The sequence below is a fragment of the Oreochromis aureus genome, linkage group 6, assembly GCF_013358895.1.
Source record: "Oreochromis aureus strain Israel breed Guangdong linkage group 6, ZZ_aureus, whole genome shotgun sequence".
Lineage (NCBI taxonomy): Eukaryota > Metazoa > Chordata > Actinopteri > Cichliformes > Cichlidae > Oreochromis > Oreochromis aureus.
The window spans coordinates 10,990,393-11,004,843 of record NC_052947.1 but is presented as its reverse complement, the minus strand read 5'-3'; the positions used below and the strand labels follow the sequence as shown (position 1 = coordinate 11,004,843).

Below are 14,451 nucleotides of genomic sequence, written 5' to 3'. Positions count from 1 at the left end.
GGTAAATCTGGTAAATAAAGAAAAGTTCTCCTGATAAGAGAAAGTCGGCTTGCATGCTTCGAGAAAGCTCACCGAACGCGGAAATGATGGCTAAACGCCTACATTTATGGTGTCTATAGTTTTTCCGTCTGCATAGCGGTTTCCGTTTGATCAGCAAACGTAGAGGGGGATTCACAAACGGCAAACGCTGCCGGTGTTCTGGAGAACACCGGACAATTCTAAATGTTGGCTGCACGTCGCTGGACAGGGATGACCCATACGCAGGTCGAATGGTGATTGGTTGATAAATGGGCCGGAATAGGGAAGGGGGTGACATCGGCGTTCCCCGAGCACCGGAGAAGCTGAGAAAGATCAACACAGATCTAAAAGTACAGCATGAAATGCACAGGCAGTGGCTGTAGTGCACATTTTTTCATTGTTTTTGAAGCCCTTTGTTTCGCTTCAGCTTTTTGTTTGCTTGGACATCACTCATCTGTGAAGCTAAACCAACACTACACGTTGACTTCCTCCTTTGAGTGTGGCGATCTCTAAAAGGGAAAAAGGCCAAGAGTTGGTGCTAGGCTTAATATTTTCTTATAAACAGCGAAAACGAGCAGAACAGTTGTACATATGTGATTGCCACAGTTTTCAAGTGTTATGTTACAAGTGCAAGTGCTCTCTGCATTACACTCCATGAATGCGTGTAAAATGGTAAATGGCCTGTATTTATATAGCGCTTTAATAGTCCCTAAGGACCCCCAAAGCGCTTTACATATCCAGTCATCCACCCATTCACACACACATTCACACACTGGTGATGGCAAGCTACATTGTAGCCACAGCCACCCTGGGGCGCACTGACAGAGGCGAGGCTGTCGGACACTGGCACCACCGGGCCCTCTGACCACCACCAGTAGGCAACGGGTGAAGTGTCTTGCCCAAGGACACAACGACCGAGACTGTCCAAGCCGGGGCTCAAACCGGCAACCTTCCGATTACAAGGCAAACTCCCAACTCTTGAGCCACGATCGTGGACTGCTTTCGTTCTACATCCGCTCCAGCATAAAACAAGGTAAGTTAACAGGTTCAGTAGCCTATGTAAAACATTTCACTGAACCTAAAATATAGAATCTTTAACAGTGTACTCTGGATGCTGCTTCTATATTGACTATTAAGATATTTGACTTCACAAATGAATGGCAAGGATAGAGGGTTGTTAGAAATAGCCAAAGCTTTCTGAGACTAAAGGCCATTATGTACCGAGTATGTTGCAACATTTTTTTCGAATGTGACCTTGTCCTGTAACATAGAGATGCACTGAAAGTGTTGTGGTTTTGTGAAAAATTTGTTCTCAAAAAAGAAACAGTGAAATACATGAAGTTGACATCAAGTGATGATGAGCTGGTCAAGATGTTTCTGAACAAGCAAAGGAAGAAACAGAGATTCTGGCTACATCCAGTGCTCACCAGAGGGCACCATCAAACCATGAGAATTTTATCTGAGGAGGCAAAGAAATAGGTTCAGTGAGCCGATTGACCCAGAACCGCGTCTAGCTGTGTGTCTGAGTTAAAATAGTATTATTTTGTCATTTCCAAATTGTATATTCAACACGATGAGCACACTTGTTGCCAAGTGCAGTGGTCTGATTAGGTTAAAGCTGTTTATTTGTGTCCAAAAAAAGATAATTGCCACAACATTGTTCTGTGTGAATGGCTTATTTTGGGCTCACCAAAAATTATTTTTTTAATGCAAGAAATATTCACACAAATTTTACGCATCCGGTGTTTAAAGGTCTTTTGATAGGGGGATTTTGGATGGGTAAATGAGAGGATATTTTCAATATTTGCTGACAGAGCTGCACAGCAGTTCCACCCGACTGCTGTTTAAACATGAGCTTTTCAAGGGCCAGCCACTCAGAAAGGCAAGCGTGTCCTTGAGAGCAATGGAAACAACATATTTCAGATAAGATAGTAGATTAATTGGGTGACCACACTAAGGCCTAATACGAAACAATTATTTGAACTGTGAATCATGCAGAGCTCCTTTATTACATTGAGAGTAGGGGCGTGCATCGACCGGTAAATCAACAGCTTCACTTCTATGCGCGGCCGCGTCATGCCAAATGGGTGCAACATCCGCATTGCTGTGGCTGTGGCACCAAAATGTTTGTCAGTCTCCCACTTCCTTCACTTGTGAACAAGACCCAGTGATACTTAAACTCCTCCACTCCCGGGCAGTGTCTCATCCGTGACCCGGAGTGGGCAGTCTGGCCTTTTCCTACTCAGGACCATGTCTTCAGATGTGGAAGTGCTGATTGTCATTCACACTCAGCTGGGAACCCCTCCAGTGCAAGCTGAAGGCTACCACCCGATGAAGCCAGCAGAACCCCATCCACTGAAAAAAGCAGAAATGAGATTCTGAGGGCTACAAAGCTGGAAGCCTTATGACTTTAATTCTGTTATTTATTAATTTGTGTATTGCTGTGTTATCAGAATACGTGCTGTACAGTTCTTGTGATAAAATATGTTTCCTTTCTTTGTAGTTTTCATGGACAACAAGAAGAGGCACCTAAAAGGCATCTTCATTTGCATTGCAGCAGCAGTGATTTTCATCCTTTTCAATCTGAATTCCAAGAAAGTGTTACTGGATAGGAACATTCCTTATCAAGCAGCATCAGCAGAGCCACGTTGGGAGGATCCAGGACCATATCATGTGGCCTACCCACGAAACTACAAATTCATCATGGATGACACGCCCACATGTAGGACCACAACTCCTTTCCTTATTCTGATGGTTCCTGTTGCACCCGGTAATGTGGCAACTCGGAATGCCATCCGACAGACGTGGGGAAATGAGAAGCTGGTTCTGGGTCAGCGGGTAGAGACTGTCTTCATAGTGGGCCTCCCTGGTGGAAGTGATGCTGAACATCAGCAAGAGAAGCTACAGCAGGAGAATCAGCAATACCATGACCTGATTCAGAGCAACTTTCAGGACAGCTACTATAATCTGACTATCAAGACTATGGTCATGCTGGAGTGGCTGGCTGCACACTGTACTAAGGCTTCCTTTGTCATGAAGATCGACTCTGATGTGCTACTCAATGTCCCGAATCTGGTGAAACTGTTGGTGGATCCTAGCACAGCTAAACAAAACTATATGACTGGGCTGGTTTGGTGGCATAGTCCCGTTTTAAGGAACCCATTTATAAAGTTCTACATGCCTCGATCTGTGATTGCTGAATCAGAGTACCCCCCGTATCCGCTCGGCTTTGCCTACGTCATGTCACTAGACCTTCCTGGGAAGATCTTGGAAGTGTCACCTCAGATCAAACCGATCTACATTGAAGATGCTTACCTTGGCATGTGTCTGAAACGCCTGGGCGTATCTCCTACTGACCCTCCTGAAGAAACAATGTTTCTTGTCAAGCCCAGCCATTCTCTGAGCAGCTGCAGTCTTTCAAAGTTGATCGCTTCTACTACAACAAGCATGTTTCAGATGAATGGCTACTGGGAGAGGATCAAACGGGGAGTTCAGTGCTGAAGGTTTTCCCAAAAGAGTGGGAACCTGAATCTGGCCGATGGTGAAAACAAAAAATAAAATATTGCATATTTATTATGTGGCAAAATGGAGAGACCTTTGTTACATCTTGCCAAATCTGATCATTAGGCCAAGTTAACAGAATAATTTTTCTCTAAAAAAGTTGAACATTACAACATTAGTGTTAAGAGTGTAATTATAAGTTAGAACTTTGTGTTTGGTGATATTGACATATTGCTGAATTTGCAAGAGATTAAATTATACTGTTATCAACTTTTTATTGGAATCAGTCAGGCCTCCTTTGTCCTTAGCTCATGTGTGAAATGTTTAATTTACTTTTATGTCCTCTTGTATTTAACTTTTCCAGCTCTTTTGTGTTTCTGCACTTTTTACCCTCCACCCTGTGTTTGTCTTTATATTTGTTGTTATGGTATCGTATGATATTTGCTGTAGAACTTGCAACTGTTGAGATGATAAGATTCCATCACTGTGCAGTTGCTTTAACAATAGCTAAACATCCAAAAGACCACAATCCATAATTGTTAATGATGTGTATTTTCTAATGAAGTTTCTATAAACAAAGTGCTGTAAACAAATGAGTACAACAAATCAGTTGGAAATTGCAAGGTGCCTCCATTGAACGGTAATCTCTCTCACCAGGTTATTAACATTTGAAATTCTGGGCTTTTAGAACTTAATCTGGAGCCTGATTTGAATCCTTTTAGAATTAAAACAGAAACGATGTAACCAGTCACTGAGCCATAAACAATTTACTGTTTTGCTATGGTATTTTGTTATACTGTAGTCTACTACTTTAGTATATTGTAGTAACCCTGTGCTGTTTTGTTATTTTTTGTTTTAATGTGTATATTTACTATAGATTGTGTATGTTGTTGACTCCTTTTTCTTTTCATTTGTTTGCTTGCTTTTTTTTTTCTTCTTTTTTTTCATTTGTTTGTTTGCATTATAAACCAGTTTAAGATATAAAAGCTGTGGTGTGTTTCTTAGAGACAAGTACTTTACATGAACTATGTCAAACTAAACTGATCTAAACTAAACTATGGTGCATGTATCATCCTGATGTAATGCAATATACGAAATGTACCATGACTGTAAAAGGGGGGGGGGGGGGAAGAAAGGCCAGTACTGTGAATTCTGCAGTTGGTCATAGTTCCACAAGATGGAAGACTTTGACTCAATAAAATTTAAGCCACACGTATGTTTAACGTGCTGCATATTTTTCAACCCCACTGCTTTAAATTCATGATGTAAGCTTCCTTCAAAACACAAATAAAATACTAAAAATATCATAAGTTAAAAAACGCACGTAATTCCTTTCAATAACAATCAGTCCCTGATAGGATTAAAAGGATGTTTTTGCCAATGTGCTGCTGCTTTATTAGATAAGTAGATGACACATGACTTCCTTGAAAGGCACTTGATATGCAAAAAACATGAAAACGCTGCAGAAATATACAAGTAAGACACACCTTCGTCTGACGCCAAAAACAGGAATTTAGTCTCAGCTACAGGACTGGAACGTAAGCGTTTTCGATCGTTTCAATGTGGACGCACAACTCTGTGAAAACGACTGAAAACGCTAGTGTGGATGCAGAGCGTTTTCAGATGAAAACGCCGTTTTCAAATCTATCCGGGCTAGTGTGGACGTAGCCTTAGAAACATCCACTGAACAGTCTATTACAGTGTCAAAAGTAAGCATATGCATAAGCACTTAAATACTTTAAATGAGAATAATAGAAATTTTCTATTACATCCCACACTTTGATTATTTTATAAAATCATAAAGAAAATTACCAGAAGAAAATTTTCAGTTCAACACCATCCAGCGTCAACAGCATTGCATACTCAGAGAGGGTTCACCTGCAAAAAGCGAGAGCTTTAACAGTTTAGTTAATTTGTTCATTCATCAGAAACTGTTAAGATAAAGAAGTCATTCAGTGTGAGACATGTTTATCAAACCTCATCATAAAATCCATCCTTCAATGTTTTCCAATTTAGTCACTGTTTCTGTAAAAGAAGCATTATCATCAGTATTTTTAGGGATTAAGGTACACACGCACTCCTTTGTGCCATTGTATTGTTCAATCTCTAGATGTTTGCCATCAGGGACAGTGAATATGACTGAGCCTGTGGATAAATCAATACAACAAAGCATCTAACTTTGATATTAGTGCCTTTCAAAGTCAGTCTGAGAATGTGTTTCTACATAGCCACCATACATTAAACACTTCTGATCTAAATTTTACAGCAGAGTTATAGATCAGCATTTTCTGTCTATGCAGTATGGGGCGCCGTTTGTAAACTGAAACATGCCGAAATTAACGGCAACATTTTTCCACATTTAGCTCTAAATCTTACAAAAACATGTTTTTTCAAGTCATTTTTTAAAACATTTAGTAAAATATTTGTAACTTTTTATATTTAAAACAAAATTTTAAATGTTAAATCTAAATGTTAAATGTTAAATCTAAATGCTAAATGTTAAATCTAAATATTATATCTAAATGTAAATGTTAAATGTTAAATGTATAAATCTAAATGTTAAATGTAAATATTATATATAAATCTAAATGTTAAATGTTAAATCTAAATGTTACGGGAAACTAAATATTTAGCTAATATGCAAATTTATTGTACGGGTCAAAGGAAATACCAAAATAAAAGCTTCAAGAAAACCTCCCGCGCTAAAGTGTGCTGGTCGTGTTCAGGTTGTGTGTCTGCGCTCCTCTCATGGTCACTTTTGACTGCCATGAGCTGCTTCACCTGTTCCCTACCAGCATGTCCAGCGATTTAGCTGAAAACATTGGAAGAGCTGTTTTGTCGGCCATCCAACGATTCAGCGGTAGTGCACCCTCAACCTCACAAACGCTGCAGCACTTGGTAAGTTCATTGTATAGCATTTTGGACGGGTTGATAGCAGTGTTAGCAAAACTAGCAAAGCTAAATTACTTAGCAAGTCCTCAATTATTTCATTTGGTAGGCAGCAGACAGAGATCGAACATCATACAACTCTATTTATTTATTTGGTAGGTAACAGTCGTTCTTGATGTAAATGTTTCTTTAGGAATCCAGCAATGCACCTGGACCAAGTAGACCTGCCGTCTCCACTGGGATACCGTACTGCTCGGTAGGCCTTCTTACACATATCATTTAGCTGACTGGTTTTTGTTTTTTCTTTGGTGTTATGTACCATTCACAGAGAGTTGGGGAATGGCTGCAATCACAGCGTTGTAAGATGGCGAAAGATGTACCCTTAGGCCCCCTCCTCGTGAAGAGGGAAAGACCATCTCTGAATCGCTGTACTTTCTACAGCAGAGGTCTCCATACCCTCCTTGTCAAACTCTCAAAGTAGGTTTGTCCCATTAAATGACAGCGATTTGCAAGAGCTATATACAAGCATTCACCCTTTTGAAGAAGACAACAATAATGGTAAAACATTGTTTCAACGAACACAGCAGTATATTTTTAACAAACTTCTAAATGTGTGACCTCAACCACAGGATACCAGTGATGTTCTAAAGCAGGGGTCTGCAACCTTTTACACCCAAAGAGCCATTTGGACCCGGTAACGGCGTTACTTTTTCAGTAACGAGTAATCTAACTAATTACTATTCCTATCGTTACAACGGCGTTACAGTTACTAACAAGGAAACGCGGTCCGTTACTATTTTTCAACAAACAGAAGGTTGAAGCTGTGTTCAGCTTACCACATCTTATATCAGCTGCATGGAAGTAGCTGTAAGTAATCTGGACGCTACAGCTTTAAGCAGCTGCGCGCTCCCGCGGACGGCAATCACGATCGCTGTCTAGCACAACACCTGGAGCTCAGGGGGCAAAACAATCGCATGAGTGCTGCTGTTTGACTGAGGAAGAATAAAGTAGTTGCGGTAAGTCAATCACATGACCACTTAAAGACAAAGCAACAAGGTGCCAGTTTTTAAATTGTGTTGATAGGCCACGTAAAACCAGAGTCATGATAAACAATATATATGCGGCGTTTTTTCCTCAATAGTTTCGCCACGTTAGCGCTAGCAAGCACTCTCTGCTTATGAGAAAAAAAACAAAACAGGGGAAGTTTTAGGAGTGACGGCGAGAGAGAGAGAGAGAGAGAGAGCAGGAAAAGAGAGAGTGAGTTTTGAGATGTGAGATTTGTGACGTTTAGCGTGTTTGGAGTGTGTAGTTAGTGTGTTGTCTTGTGTAGTTAGTGTGTAGTGTTGTGGATAGTTCTGTGTTGTGTGTCAGAACAATGAGGCGACTGCTGTCTCCAGGTAGAAACAGGAGTGATACACCTGCTGCTGTCAGACCTGCAGGTATCAGGCTGTGATGTTCTCCTTTGTAGCGGACAGAAATTATTTTTTTGGAGTGGCACAAATAATTTGTGTGGCATCTTATTGAAGAACAGCTGATTGTTCTGTAAATAGTTTGAAATGGTTATTTAAAAAAGGGGTAAAAGGTAAATGGATGCAAATAAATTTGTTGTTTGCAAAACTTGTGCATAGGATTTTAAAATTGACAATTAATATTTGCATTTGAAGTTATGAAATATGATTCATTAAACATGTTTGTGGTTGCTACAGTAAAAATATAACTTTTTCTACTCTGATTTTATGGTTTTTGTCTGATTTTAGATCAATTCTGGTTATACAGTATGACAAAATGAGAACATAACTGTAAATTCAGGCACGCGAGGTTGTGCTAAAAAGGATGATACCAAACAAGGCAAAGTAAATAGTTTTTATAGGTAAAATGTGGAGAGAAAATCAAGAGTAGTAAAAAAAAGGCCAATTATACCCTGGACCCCAGAGGGTTAAACGTTCTTTGTTTTTTTTTTAAAGTAACGCAATAGTTACTTTTCCAAGTAATTAATTACTTTTAGAATATTGTAACTCAGTTACTAACTCAGTTACTTTTTTGAAGAAGTAACTAGTAACTATAATTGAATCACTTTTTCAAAGTAACTTGCCCAACACTGGGAGCCGCAAATACTTTTTGACATCTAAAATGAAGATAACACTGTATATATTGTTTTTTACCTTTATGCTTTGTGTGAACAACTAAGGTGTGCTGCTTATGAAATCCATGAAGTGCTACAGAGAAAATTAAATTATATTTATGTAATCAACACATTTTGAACTCTTAAAGAAATATAACAAAAGGAAAGACACCAACCTGAACTAAAATGATCCATGTAGCAAACAAAAACTGTTGTCAGTCGCCACCCTTATATCGCCTTTGGGCTGTTGGAGCCTTGACCTGACTCTTAAAAATAATTGGAAAAAGCACTATGCTGCTGAAAAATGAAAAATAGATATTTGCAAAATTCTGCCTAAATATGTATTTTATCTGGTTAATCGCGCGCGGCGGGCGTGGTTTGCAGCGCCGCTGCAGGGGAGGCGGACGCACCTGAGCGACACCCGCAATCACGCCTCGCCGCCTTAACGTCTGTGCTATCTGTGCTGTTGTGTTGTTGGTGGTGTATGTCGGGCTGTGAGCTGAAAAGCTACAGCCGGCTGTATGCGTACAGCAACCGTGTGTGAAAAGTGCTCAATAAAGAGATGCTCAAAAGCATGCTCGGGTCTGCCGTGATATATTTACAATGGGACTTCTGCTCCTGAACCTCTGCGCACAGAGTCCGCAAATCGGGGCTATACAAAGTCAGTTTACGCAGGACTGTAAGCTGTCATCTGTCAGGCGTGAACGGTGTTTGTCTTTAACATAGTTCACGGTGGAGAACAGCTGCCGACATAATGTGGATCCGAAGATCCATAATTGGCCTACCTGGGGTTGAAAGTCTCGATAAATGCACCGCATTTTCAAGCGGAATACCGGCTTAGCGAGTGTGACTCTTATTTTGAGCGATGAAAAAATAATAGAATATAATTTTATTTTTATATTTCAATATCACAATAATCTTCCAATTTAGAACTACAAGTTAAAAAGAACTAACATAAATAAAATACACTTCAGCTAAATACTTCTAATTTATTTGCCCAAACCACGCGGAGCCGCACTTTAAGGACTAAAGAGCCGCATGCGGCTCCGGAGCCGCAGGTTGCCGACCCCTGCACTAGGAGGTTAAGGCAATATGAGCAGAGAGGACATGTTGAGGGATTGGCTGTGTTAATTCCACGAGAGAGTTACTCGTAAAGAAAATTTTTACTAGCAGTCAAAAACGAAAGTGTACACTTATGTCTGCATTTTTATTTTTTTAATACGAACAAAATTATAGCAGAGGTGCTCCCACGTGTCTGACCAGAATGAGAGCAACAATTCGTTTATTTTGAAGTTCAAAGAAAGGCTTCAGTTAAGAGAAAAAAAAAATCTTGCGTTCACGTTTCTAGTTTTGTCTTGTTATGCAATATTTTTTTTTTGTTTTGTTTTGTCTTTTTTAAAACAACAAAACAAAACACTACATTTGGAAATATTTTTCGGTGTTTTCTCGTTTTATTTTGTTGTTGTTTTTTGTACTAGTTGAACACTAAAGTGCCCCTCTAATGAGATGACAGTGCCAGCAGTGGCCCACAGCTCATTAAAGTTTGAGAATTCTAGAGTAAAGATTTCATTGCAAGTAAGGAAGTGATTGCTTTGGGCGGTGCTCAGACTCAGGGTGTGGAGTTTACCTGTTTGGTCTCCCTGTGGTCACCCGTTGTAGGAACTCTCTGGAGTTTATCTAAATTCAAATGAAAAGAGAAATAGAAGAGCGCTTTTCACAAACAAGCGGATGGAAATCAAGGAACAACACAACCTACGTCAGTTTGTATCCCCGTGCTGAATAAACGCTCCATCCACGCTTTACTTCGTGCTCCGATTTAATGCCGAACGCTGGGGACAAAAACAGGTGAGCACTGATCGCTGTTAATATGAAAACGCATCACCAGATTCTGGAATAAAGAAAAGTTCTTCTTTTTAAGACAAAGTCGGCTTACATGCCCCGAGGAAGCTCACAAAAAGCGGAAATGGTCGCTAAAAACGTAAATTTATGGTGTTTATAATTTTTCTTTAATTTTCTTTATTTTATTTTTATTTTTCCGCTCGGTCAGTGAACAGACAGGGTGGATTCACAAACTGTAAACACACTGTGGAAACACTGTGGAATTTTAAAGGTCAACTGCACGTCGCTGAACGCGGATGACCAGAAGGCAGGTTAATGCTGATTGGCTGCTAAGAACAAAATGGTTATGCCAATTTGTTCCCCTTGCGTCGGGAGCACGCGCTGGGCTGTCCAAGTCACGGATATCCCACATACTTGATTTTTAGTTCACAAACACTTCTTATAATGACTTATTACTCCTGAGATTTTGTAGGTTTTACCTCTTAATACTTAAGTTACAGGGGGATACAAATAATTATCTGGCAAAATGTCCTCGTGATAGTGAAATAATCTCTAACGGGTGAAAAACAATAACGATATCATTTTCTGTTGTAACTCACAAACTAAACGGTATGTAATGACACCGATTTTAAACTGAACTAAAACATCACGACTTCCGCGTCTAGTTTTAATGGAGGCGGAGTAAACTGGATCCGCTCTCCGTGCCCAGCAATGCTCCAGACGCAGGGGAAACAGATTCTATCGGGGATGTCTGTCCGGAGTTACTGTTGGGTTAATATTTCCTTATAATCCAGGAAAACAAGCTGAACAGGTGTGCATATGCGACTGCACAGTTTTTAAGTGTTGTATCACAAGTGCAAGTGCTCTCTGCATTAAAGTCCAAGAATTCCCGTAGACTGGTTTCATTGTACACCTGTTTGAGCATAAAACAAGGTAAGTTGCCAGGTTCAGTATGCAAAACATTTCACTGAACTGAAAATTCAGAATCTTTAACAATATACTCCAGATGTTGCTTCTATATTGACTATTAAGATAGTTTGGATTCAGAAATAACTGGCAAGGTTAGAGGGGGTATTTTTTCCTTCTCTCTTTTCAGTGGGTTGTTAAAAAAAGGCCATTATGTATTGAGCACTTTGCAAAATCTCTTTTTTTTCAAATGTGACCTTGTTCTGTGACATAGAAGTGTTGCACTTTTGTGAAGAATTTGTCCTTAAAAAGTGAACTGTGAAATAAATGAAGTCAACATCAAGTGATGATGAGCTTGTCGTCGACAGCTTCGCTTCTATGCGCACTCCTCTCATGCCAAATGGGTGCAACATCCCCATCACTGCAGCTGTGGCACCAAAATTGATTGTCAGTCTCCCACTTCCTTCACTTGTGAACAAGACCCAGAGATACTTAAACTCCTCCACTCCCGGGCAGTGACTCATCCCTGACACGGAGTGCGCAGTCTGGCTTTTTCCTGTTGAGGGCCATGTCCTCAGATGTGGAGGTGCTGAGTGACATTAAAACTCAGCTGTGAACCCCTCTAGTGTGAGCTGGAGGCCACCACTCAATGAAGCCTGCAGAATACGTGCTGTACAGTTCTTGTGATAAAATATGTTTCCTTTCTTTGTAGTTTTCATGGACAACAAGAAGAGGCACCTAAAAGGCATCTTCATTTGCATTGCAGCAGCAGTGATTTTCATCGTTTTCAATCTAAATTCCAAGAAAGTGTTACTGGATAGGAACATTCCTTATCAAGCAGCATCAGCAGAGCCACGTTGGGAGGATCCAGGACCATATCATGTGGCCTACCCACGAAACTACAAATTCATCATGGATGACACGCCCACATGTAGGACCACAACTCCTTTCCTTATTCTGATGGTTCCTGTTGCACCCGGTAATGTGGCAACTCGGAATGCCATCCGACAGACGTGGGGAAATGAGAAGCTGGTTCTGGGTCAGCGGGTAGAGACTGTCTTCATAGTGGGCCTCCCTGGTGGAAGTGATGCTGAACATCAGCAAGAGAAGCTACAGCAGGAGAATCAGCAATACCATGACCTGATTCAGAGCAACTTTCAGGACAGCTACTATAATCTGACTATCAAGACTATGGTCATGCTGGAGTGGCTGGCTGCACACTGTACTAAGGCTTCCTTTGTCATGAAGATCGACTCTGATGTGCTACTCAATGTCCCGAATCTGGTGAAACTGTTGGTGGATCCTAGCACAGCTAAACAAAACTATATGACTGGGCTGGTTTGGTGGCATAGTCCCGTTTTAAGGAACCCATTTATAAAGTTCTACATGCCTCGATCTGTGATTGCTGAATCAGAGTACCCCCCGTATCCGCTCGGCTTTGCCTACGTCATGTCACTAGACCTTCCTGGGAAGATCTTGGAAGTGTCACCTCAGATCAAACCGATCTACATTGAAGATGCTTACCTCGGCATGTGTCTGAAACGCCTGGGCGTATCTCCTACTGACCCTCCTGAAGAAACAATGTTTCTTGTCAAGCCCAGCCATTCTCTGAGCAGCTGCAGTCTTTCAAAGTTGATCGCTTCTACTACAACAAGCATGTTTCAGATGAATGGCTACTGGGAGAGGATCAAACAGGGAGTTCAGTGCTGAACTTATTCCAAAAAGGTATTGTTTATGGTTGTAGGATTTTGGATCATGGGAGTGGGAACCTCAATCTGGCCAATGGTGAAAACAAAAATGAAATATTGCATATTTATTATGTGGCAAAATGGAGACACCTTTGTTACATCTGGTCAAATCTGATCATTAGGCCAAGTTAATATATATTTTTTTTCCTTTGAAAAAGTTCAACATATTTAATTGAAGCACGGGTTGTGAGAGGCTTTTTTGCAGGGGTTAGTATTAAGAGTATATTTATATATTTACATCTTAGATCTCTGTGGTGATATTGAATTTGCAAATGATAAGATGATACTGTAATCCACTTTTTATTGAAGTCAGCCAGGCCTCCTTTGTCCTCAGCTCAAGTGTGAGATGTTTGTTACTTTTATATCCTCTTGTATTTAAGTTTTCCAGCTCTTTTGTATTTCTGTACTTTTTACTCTCCGGCCTGTGTTTGTCTTTTATATTTGGTGTTATTGTATGGATAACACCAAAGGATATAAATATAAATAAAGGCTATATGGGATATAAATGCTGTGGTGTTTTTCCTAGTTCATGTAACTTACCTGTTTCTATGTCAAGCTAAACTGATCTTATCTAAACTATGTTGTGTGTATGATCCTGATGCAATGCGATATAGGAAAAGTACCATGAAACAAATTGGCCAGTACTGGGAATACAGTTGTAGTTTGTCATAGTTCCACAAGATGGCAGACTTTGATTCGATAAGATTTAAGCCACAAAGCTCCTAACCACTTTAATACAAACAAGTATGTTTAATGTGCTGCATATTTATCAACCCCACTGATTTAAAAGTTTGATGTAAGTTTCTTCAAAACCAAATAAAATAATTACATTAAATAAAAATTATTTTATCTGTTTAAGTCTGATTGAAATTTTTAATCTTTAGCCAAAAATACAGCATCAAAGAAATGTATTATGTGCTGTTTGTTTTCCAAATTGATGGAAATTTTGAATTTTTGAGGTAAGATATATATAATTGTTAAATTACTTTTAATTATATTTACCTAACATTATCTGGTCATATATTTGAGAGCATTGGCTTTCTTCTGAAACAAGAGAGAACATTTAAATAAAACTTTAAGCATTTAACAGACATCTAAAGAAAGGTTTAGCTCACACAGAAGCATTTAGGAATGCTGACTTGAACGCATCAGGAAGCTCAGGAGGAGTGGCAGGAACCTTCTCCTCATCATTGTGTCAAGAGGAACAACGATGCTGAGATGAAAGGCAAGTCTGCCATTAATCCTGTCTGCCAGCAGTGAGTTCGCCCATACACACAAAAAAACTTCCAGAACATGCTGACGAACATAACGAAGCACCAAAAACTCTGACCCATCAGCAACATTTTAGGCAAGTGCTCATGGGTACTGTGTATTGGAACAATCAGATCATTAAGAACTGAAGTGAATCTTTTTTGGCTCCAGTAGAAA

The 14,451-nt window shown here is 39.9% G+C and overlaps 2 protein-coding genes across 3 annotated transcripts; both read left to right on the top strand.

Moving 5' to 3' along the window:
* The first annotated feature begins 889 nt into the window (after window positions 1-889).
* On the top strand, window positions 890-4,824 carry LOC116331430 (beta-1,3-galactosyltransferase 2-like). The gene is made up of 2 exons (XM_031754112.2): window positions 890-1,051; window positions 2,522-4,824. The coding sequence occupies exon 2, from the start codon at window positions 2,527-2,529 to the stop codon at window positions 3,517-3,519; it is 993 nt and encodes a 330-aa protein (XP_031609972.1). The 5' UTR covers window positions 890-1,051; window positions 2,522-2,526; the 3' UTR covers window positions 3,520-4,824.
* Window positions 1,060-13,529, top strand: LOC116331428 (beta-1,3-galactosyltransferase 2-like). Of its 2 annotated transcripts, none has more exons than XM_039613766.1 (2): window positions 1,060-2,500; window positions 11,967-13,529. In XM_039613766.1, exon 2 carries the CDS (start codon window positions 11,969-11,971, stop codon window positions 12,983-12,985), a length of 1,017 nt encoding a protein of 338 aa, XP_039469700.1. In that variant the 5' UTR covers window positions 1,060-2,500; window positions 11,967-11,968; the 3' UTR covers window positions 12,986-13,529. The 2 variants fall into 2 exon arrangements, with proteins under 2 accessions (XP_039469700.1, XP_031609969.1); XM_031754109.2 differs by lacking the exon at window positions 1,060-2,500 and adding an exon at window positions 10,095-10,375 and having other exon boundaries at window positions 11,988-13,529.
* Window positions 13,530-14,451: the final 922 nt, after the last annotated feature.